The 9,304-nt window shown below is 37.4% G+C and overlaps 1 protein-coding gene across 1 annotated transcript in view; it reads left to right on the top strand.

Moving 5' to 3' along the window:
- Window positions 1-5,609: 5,609 nt before the first annotated feature.
- Window positions 5,610-9,304, top strand: part of vps13d (vacuolar protein sorting 13 homolog D) — an 85,481-nt gene continuing 81,786 nt past the window's right edge. Inside the window, exons 1-3 of the mRNA XM_088938314.1 lie at window positions 5,610-6,045; window positions 7,218-7,409; window positions 8,341-8,418. Coding sequence (XP_088794440.1) covers window positions 7,313-7,409; window positions 8,341-8,418 — 175 coding nt within the window. The 5' untranslated portion in view covers window positions 5,610-6,045; window positions 7,218-7,312. The remainder of the gene's footprint in view (window positions 6,046-7,217; window positions 7,410-8,340; window positions 8,419-9,304) is intronic.

Raw genomic sequence — 9,304 nt, 5'->3', positions numbered from 1 at the left:
AGGATGTTGGGAGGGGTGACAGATGACAACTAGAGGCGTCTCAAGGACCGAGATGAGAGATTAAAATACAAGGCTTGTCTTTTTTTTCTCCACAGATTGATTGGCGGGTTAACTGCAGCTTGGATTAACTGCAGAACTTCAAATGTCTTTAAAGGTTACGTCGCAATCTCCCTCAGTCACTGTGAATAAAAAGCTTGTTCTTTTTAATACGTGCAATCGAGAACTGTGACGCAAATATAAAGGTACTTTTAAACTGCCGGTCATCAGGTTTGACATTAGACATCAGACACCAGACACACGTGCATTACAGGTTATCACAGTATGTTGTCTGCAATTAAAAACCCAAAGTTGTTGGGAGAAAAATCAGTCAAGGCCTCTCTGGCAGAATTTGTAAGCTTTAATGGCAGACTTCATTACAGATGTTCCAGATGTTGCAGAGTTTAGCTTTTTTTCCTATGATGATAAGGTTTCCTTCTGCACAAAATTACATTCTGCCTGCCAGACAGAGAGTAATGGGAAGACTGTTTGATAAGCTCCTTCATATCAGTCATCACATTCTTTTTAAAAATAACTCATTTACATTTAAAAAGAAAAGAGGATTATTTATGAATTGTCCACATAAAATGAACTACAAGATAAGAAGTGAATACATCACTCTATATACTCCTTAATACTAGTACAATAATGTGAAGTTAGAAATGGTTTCTCAGTCTTTTCTCAAAACACTTGCTACAGCACTGCTGCAACCATCAAAACACTTTCCAGTAAACTTTTCTAAACTTTCGCTATTTCATACTTTTTTACATCTTACTTGGGGAAAAGAAGTCATCAAAAATGGGAAAAACACAGTTCAGAGAAAACTGTTTTTATGATTGCAAGAAGGACTTAGATTTAGGATTGCCATCAGAAATAATGGACACCTTTAGATAGAAAAGGATTTTGAAATTTCTCTGATACTGAAAAAAACAACTGCTAATCCTCAGTTAAATTGGTTGATGGTTGTCTTGAAGCGTCCTGACAATAAAACAGTCAATAAAAATAAGTAAACATAATTAACATCACTTGTTTGTCATTATTGTTTACATTTTATTTTACATGTTATATTAATAAGAATTAATTACCTTGGCTCTTGCCCCTGATCAGACTGAGAGACACTGTTCAGTACAAATTACAGCAATAGATTACTATGCAGCCCATAATAAGAAGGAAACTTTAAGAAATGGTGACATCGTAAGTCATTGGTCAATAATTGCAAAGGGGCAGTTTAATTTTTGAATTTTATAAATGAACAATATCATAATGACACATAACGATTAATTTGCAAAAATCAAGTGCTTGTTTTTTTCGTTGATGACCTCCAGTTTCAGAGCAACTTGAAAATTCCAACTTGGCTCAAGGTATCTGAAGAGTATTCACTGCTCTGACTAAAAGGTGGTAAGGAATGGTCAAAAGAAACAAATGCATTGTGGGATTAGACAAAAGATAATCCATGAGTTGGCATTGATCAAACAATGCTTACAACTGTCTTCTGTCTTCCCATGCCCTATGAAAAACTGGACACAGCTCTGAATAAACATTAGGGTACTGTATATCATGTGAACCAGACCTAGGTCATAAGCACCCAACTTATTTTAGTTTCTGAGATCCCCAGAATCTCCACATCATTATAATGAAAGGCTTTAATGAACTGTAGCTGTGTTTTTTAGCCAAATTCTGCGGTAGCCTTAAAGCCCCCAGAGAACTGCATGTGAATGGAACATGAACAAGATGGTAACTGACTTCATCTTATCACAGGAGACACCCAGCTGTGTAAATTAACACCAAAGTTGTCTAGTTGATAAGACAACTCCACAAATGTGTCAATCTTTGTTTTGCTTTTGATGGTTTAGCAATCAGTCCAAATACTCAGCTGAACAATCTCAAGGTCAATTTTGACTCAAACATTTGCATTCAAAGGTATTGTTCACAGTGCTCTGAATGTGTCAATTTTCATCTTTGCAACACTGTGCATACCTATACACTTCTCTCCCAGGATGATGCAGAAAGGCTAATGTATGCTTTTGTCTTGTCCAGGTTTGATCATTGTAATGCAGCGCTTACTGGCGTAGCCCAGTGTTTTTAACAAGTTGCAGCTGAATTCAGCTGTTTGGATTTTAACGAAAACTAAAACACATACACATGCATTGCCTCTTTTAAGCTTTTAGGTAAGCTTAAGATTCAAATACTGTAATTGCATCAGAGAACTGTTAACCCACTAACTGTTAACTGTCATATTTACAGTACATGTCTTTTGCACTTTTTGACCTTCTTCTTTCAATTCCCAATATAAGGCACTTAACATTTGAAGATGGTACTTTCTGTTCTGTTGCTTCAAGATTAAGGACTCTCAGCCCATATCAGATTTTGTCATTAGTCAGCACTTTCAAATCTTGTCTCAAAACTCAATACTCAACCTTTTAAATCTGTTGAATTTTGTTATTTGGGGATCTTTTGTCTTGAGATGAATGAAAGGCACTATTTAAAACACAGGCTGTTTTTAATATAAGTAGTTGCTTTATTGAACCCAGTTGTGGGTTAGGCAATGGAAGGAGTGAAAATTCAGTCTGTAGCTTTCTATATATTGACCACTGCAGCATGCAGCCAGGCATGCTGACTCACAGAGCTGTAACTCCAGCGATATGCCACTTTCAACACTTTCTGCTTCTGGCATCTTGTTGCCCTTTTTTTTTATCAAAATCCCCACACTGCATGCATGTTTTGACTCAAAACTATCTGACTGCCCTATCAGCATTCCTACTTTCTCCTTCCTTTCAACACTTCAAAAGATCTTTCAACTCTGCATGTGTTTTAATTAGTAAAACATGCAACATTCCACTTCATCACAGAATGCCTGCGGGTTGCTGGAATTGTGAAATTCATGCTATATGTGCAATAAAGGCCCTGATGTACTGAAAAGAACAGTGCAACTAAATAACCAGAGTGGCAAAAAAGAAATAAACCTTAAACATTATTGCTACTTGTTTCATGTAAGAAACCCTAGGCTCAAAATAACATCACCTTCTTTGCTACTGCTAATATAATAGCTAATTATAATTTCTTCAGCATTACCTTTTAGCTATGATTACTGCATGCTGTGAGCTGTTACCTACACATGTTAACAAGATATATATAATAGGAGATATATAAAATATTCTGCTATAGTCCTGTTCGCACTATTAATGTCTACAGAAAGAAAGTAATTACTGTACACTTTATTCCTAGTGATGTGTTTAAATAAAAATGTAATCCAGTGAAATTAGTATTGTATTAATGAAGTCCATTATCTGTATTTTATTTTCAGTACATACAGTATCATGCTAATTGCATGCGCTCTATGTCAGTTTTTGATCCTTGTTATTCTAATAGCTTTTTTTCAACCTCTGTATAGGTCAAAACCTATTTTTGTATATGCTGACGAACAGAAGCAAACACAGCAACAGAGAAGGAAAAAGGTGAAGAGATCAGTGTTGCATAAATGGAAAGAAAGGACAGTTCAAATTAAGCTTATTAAGCAATTAACATAATTTAACAGCCCTTAAGAAAGTCAGAAAGCCATCTTTCCTTACGTGTTGCGAGCCTTTTGGTTTTAAAATAGCATGTGATATCTGATAGCAGATTGGTATCTGTTTGGAGGTTTTCAGATTTTTTCAGGGATTCTCAAGGGATTTCTATTTCCATGCAGTCAGGCTAACTGAATTAAATACAATTACACTGCATGCAGCATTAACAGAAAATGTCGCAAGAGATGATTGGAGTCTGTCTCCAGTATTGCCAGCTCTCTGAAGTGTTACAAGGTAAAAGAACATTAAACAGCTTTTAATATAATATTGACCTGGCCATGTATTTGTGAAGTCAAAAATAAATGCAAAAGTCATAATTTAATAGGACAGACAGAACACAGAAAAATAATAATTTTGTGTAGAATTTATATGAGGCTCTGTTTCTGGAAACACTACATTTCTTCAGGGAGTCTTGTGAAAATGATCAGTGACGGTCTTCTGTATTAAAGTAGTTGTTTCTTGTCCTTTTAAAAAAACACACACACAGTCACCATGACACAGGGCTTCATGTCCTTGCGCTGGCGCATTCATGGATGAAGCTGAATTTCTTTTCGTCACTTGTAGGCTTTTATTGCTTTAGAGGAATGACAAACTGAACAAGCTTAGCTTGACCTTAATACAATTTGTATTCCTTCAGGATCCCAGTTTTACTTGGTAATGCAATAACTAAGTATCTCAGGAAATAATTTAAATGCAGAAAGAAACCACAGTAACAGACACACCACATATGGTATATCCATCCAAGGCAGGATATACCCTGGACAAAATACCAGTCCATGACAGGGCACACACTGACAGAAACACAAACGGGCGCAGACTCACAGTAGGGCCAGCTTTCCCAGAAGCCAATTAACGCACCAGTACTGTATGTCTTTGAACTATGGAAGAAACACACACAAACATGAGGGAGAGTATACAAAACTCTTTGTGGATGGCACCCCAGGAAATGAATTTGAGCTCTCCACTGTTTGCATTTTACTTTTTGTATTTCCAGAATGTTCAAAACTGAGACTTTAACAAGAATTGGTTATTTAAATATTAAGTGAGAACATGTATGGGTCCTGGGCAAAAATGTTACCTGAAAAAAACAGAACAAATAAAAGAACAAAGTGAAAAATAAGTAATTCTTCCTTTATTGTTTCTTTACATAACTATTATTGCTTTTCCTTGGGTCTTTTTTTTCAGATTTAAAAATGTTTCTGACTCTGGAAAAATACTTGGAAATACTCTGGGAAATTATCCCCTCTTGTGGTAAGAGTGATAATTACAACTTTCATCCCTATGACAGAGGGGTTAAGTAAAAGTATGATTTTTAATAGTTATAAAAGTATTAGCTCTGACAAGTAACTAAACAAAAAAAAATCGTGTCACACACAGATACAACATTCTTATATGACGAATTAAAAAAAAGGAATTCTTGAGTTAACTTCATTGACCTAAACTGCTATTCGATAATAAGACATTTAAATCCCATATAACAGAATAAAAAATATAAAATTGTATCAGAACGAGCATTAAATTAACAGATCAGCAGGGTGCACAAAGCACTTTATTAATGTCTGTTTTACGTGCAGTTCATTCTGTATAATATGCCCGATTAAAATAGATTTCAGAAACTTCAGATTCGGTGTTTTAGAATGTCGGTAAATCACAAGGCGATGCAATTATCTGGGATTGTGCAGTTGGTAATTCGAAACGTTATATCCCATAACTTTATAAGTTTATATCCTCATTAATCATGCATAGCACTAGAGCTGTGTGTATAGCAAGACTAGCGAGAAGTCTTCACTCAACTGTCACCTGGTTGGGACCCAACTTTTACCCAGACCCTGACCTGAAAATGCACGGAGAGAATTCACCCCTAAAAACGAGTGCATTTTGACCTCCGGACACTAGGTGTCCCCAGAGGAGATTAACATCTTTATAAGGCGATTCCCTATGTTTTGGTCATGTGCTTTGAGGTTGACAGGAAGCCTTGTTGGAAGTTCACAGGCACAAGGAAGCGCATATGCGTGCTGCTGTTTGCTAGTAATGCCGACATCTAAGGGAGGAGAACACCGTGAAACAGAAAGCTGAAAAAAAACAAACACTGAGGATTCAGACACCCCGCTGACAGCTAGCTGCCATTTAGCTCTGACAAAAAGCCAAGGACAGCAGCCCGATGTCAGACCATGTTGGTTGCCTAATTCACCTTACGTGACAGTTTCAGTGACAACCTTGTCTAAACCGCTGTGCACTGCCTGTGCGTGAAATTGAACTCCCTTCTTGTGGAAAGTAGTTAAAGGGCGGACCATTGGCTGAATCCCAAAGAGAAAAGGTTTTTTTTTTCTTTACCTGAGCTGGCGTGTCCTGACAGTTTGCCTGCTCTGTCCTCTCGGGACTCATGTTTCTCCCCATCCACGGGTGATCTTAAGAGCTACGCCTGAAGGAAACGCTCACCAAAATGGTAAGTTTCACATTCGTTTGTTGGGACAGTTCATTGAACCCGGCGGACGGCAGAAACTTGGCGTCTCTGGCCGTGCTTGCGTTTTTCAAAACGTACGTTTATTTAACGATCATGTTGCTACCAAGACGGGTTTCGGGTTTTACGAGTATGTTATAACGTTAGAAAATGCTGTTGACGTCTGGTGTCTTTGCTTATTTACATGGTAGCAAATACTAACGCAATTACCCACGTGTAGAACAGCCGTTTATTTTTGTTGGAAGCCATACTCGGATAAGATTTATGGGCTCCTATAGTTAAGGAAAACGAACATACCAGTTCTCACGTTTATGTTCCAGACATGCTTGCGTAAGATCGGGACAGCCTAGTTTTTCTACATCTGGCGTTTGAACACGCTAGTCGAGTACTGCCCATTTTGCTCTCTAAAGTTCAAAACTGTCGTATTACAATAGTCAAGGAATTCAGTCCAGCAACATACATGACTGCCTACGAAGTGAGCAACAAGTAATTGTCACCTCAGAGTTCCAGAAAAATCCGGGAGGTGTATTGAAATTGCATTAATTTGTCTCCAGGGTTGCAAAGCTTGACCATCATCCCAATACAAGTAATTCTGCTCAGCTGTAGCTATTGAGAGTTACTAGCCAATATCAGCATTTGCAAGAGGCTTATGCACGTACAGTAGTGTACTGTATATCTGGATAAGAAAACGAGGCAACCGTGCAAAAAAGTGACAGGCATACCAAATATACAAGTTAGAGGCAGTTTTGTAAAGAAAAGATTTTAAATCATCCGAACTTGCACAGTTCATAAAAAATGATTTGTGAAAAGTTGTGAAGGTTAATGAAAACGCTATGTAAGGACAAAGGTGCTGAATTCACTCTTTTTGTTTAACAGGTTGTTTTGCAGAACACTGGAGGGTATCCTGTAGTGTTTTTGTATGTTCACATTGCTGCACATTTCTTGAGAAAAGCTTAGCTGTAGCACACACTTTCCTCTTAACCTGGGTGCTTTGTAACAGGCTTGAGTTTAACATTGCATTAGGAACTGAGGACGAAGGTGGCGTGTCTTGGCCCAGGGAGAAGTAAAACGTCTCTCTAACTTGTTTAGAAATCCATAGAAACTGAAATATGACACTCAGGGCTGTTTGTGATCTTAAGTGTCTCTTCTATTCCTAGATTTTAGAGGGTGACTTGGAGAGCGATCGCTGAATCCCTGCTCTTCTACCTCCCATCACCCACACACCCCTTTTTCCAGTCCCTGGAATCTCACCATGTTGGAAGGTTTGGTTGCCTGGGTACTCAACACCTACTTGGGCAAATATGTCAGCAACCTAAACACTGACCAGCTCTCCATTGCTCTACTCAAAGGTACAGTTGTTTTCAGCTTTGTATTTTTGAGTTAACACAAAAAAAAATGTCAGAGTTTTCTTTTTAGGTGGCTCTTGTTATAAGCTGGTCCTCTATGTCTTAGTCAATTACTTGTCTTAATTTATGTATTATTTACTGAAATCAAAATTGTTAAAAAAAGCAAAATAATTCCATAATAAAAATGAGTTTTATATGTTTGCATGTGCATTGCTCCACTAGGTAAATTAGGTAAATTGCAATGTTAAACCATTTAGATTGTAGGGTGTGATTGGATTGCTTCCTGTTTTTATGTCTGGTACTGTATGTTTCTTCTTGTTTCTGTTTCTTTCAAGTTAATAACTCACAAAAAGCAATGGTGTGATGTGGTATATCAAAGACCTGTTTTCTGTTTCCATGTTTTCTCTAAAGAAATCCCAACTCTAATAAATATGATTCAGTCGATAATGGAATCTGGTATGTGGAGGTTTAAGGCCTCATTAGAAGAGATTACTTAAAAAATGGAGTACTACAGTTTTTGAAACCTGTTACAACATAAAGTGTTTAAATAGTGTGTTGTAAAAGCTATATCTAAATCTCTAGTTACAAACAGGTATGGTCATGTCAGCACTGATGAGTATAGTTGATTTGCAGTGGTGCAGTCACACTGTGGTGAATGTTTGTATGGATCATAGTTTCTTTTTTTTAATCACTTCAAATGTAATTTTAATGGACCAGCAAAGAGAGGTTATGAGAGACTGGACATTCAGGAAGGAAACCAGGTCACTGTTGAAAGTGTTCAGCTTAAGTGTGTGGTGCTTAGTCCAGGTTGTGGGTGTCTGCTTTTGACACAGCTGGTGTAAGGAAGAGTTCAGGTGTGGCTCCGCAGTTGTCTGTGAGAGCCTGTATTTGCATTTGCTGAGAGTGTTGCTTGAATCTTTCTTTTATCTTGCAGGGGCAGTTGAATTGGAAAACCTTCCCCTTCGAAAGGATGCTCTTAGAGAGTTTGATCTACCTTTCGAGGTCAAAGCAGGTATGTTGATCTTTAATTTACCCCCCCCCCCCACTTCATACTGCTTCCAGCGATTCATAAATCAGGCTGATAGTGATCGTCTTGTTCAGTTCAGTTTAGTGATAATGTTTCAAGTGCAGCAGCTGACCTCAGATAGGTTACAAAAACCGTTAAGTTTTTCTAGGGAAGTACAGTAGCTGTGTGGCCTAGCAATGAATGCCTAGGATTCAGTAAATCATTTATCATCTGTGCCTAAAACATCAAGCGATGAGAACAGGAAAACAATCAATAAGATATTTCCTACCAAACAGAGAAAAAATGAAAAATTGCAGTAAAATGAGTTGAATGTTTTATATGTTTCCTTTTGTATTGTCAATTTTTAGTATGTTCTATTTAATATTTCACTATTACTGGACTAGCAGAACATGTAAAATTGTCTGTGCAGATAATTAAAATCTCACAGGTCAGCTTGGCAGCATTGTTATACACTCAGGAGTGTGCCTGCCTGGATGCTTTAGAAAGACCAATAATTGAGATTTGGTCTTCTTTAACTAATAGACCTCTAATAGGTTCTTTGTTTCTCATTGATGGTATGGCACATCATTTTATAGGTCTCTGGGTGTATTTACTGTAATTAATCATTCTGATTTGTGCCCTTAACTTTAAGCCCTAATTGTAGATCCTCATCACTCACACTCCTAAACACACAAAAACAAACTGACAGATGTTGTATTTCAGAAATTTGTGGAGGCATTAAGCAAAAATATTCCCAAAGCATGATGTTTTCTCATGTTTAAGCAAAGCCAGAACAGGAGACCAGTAATACATTATCTTTAAGGAAGTTTTGCAATACTGAAAAGTGAAAATTGTGCTGCTTTCCTAACGCATGAGAGGCAGGTGAGAGCTA

Source organism: Atractosteus spatula, chromosome 20 (assembly GCF_055471065.1).
Source record: "Atractosteus spatula isolate fAtrSpa1 chromosome 20, fAtrSpa1.hap1, whole genome shotgun sequence".
In the NCBI taxonomy this organism is placed as follows: domain Eukaryota; kingdom Metazoa; phylum Chordata; class Actinopteri; order Semionotiformes; family Lepisosteidae; genus Atractosteus; species Atractosteus spatula.
This window is presented reverse-complemented; position numbering and strand designations above follow the sequence as displayed.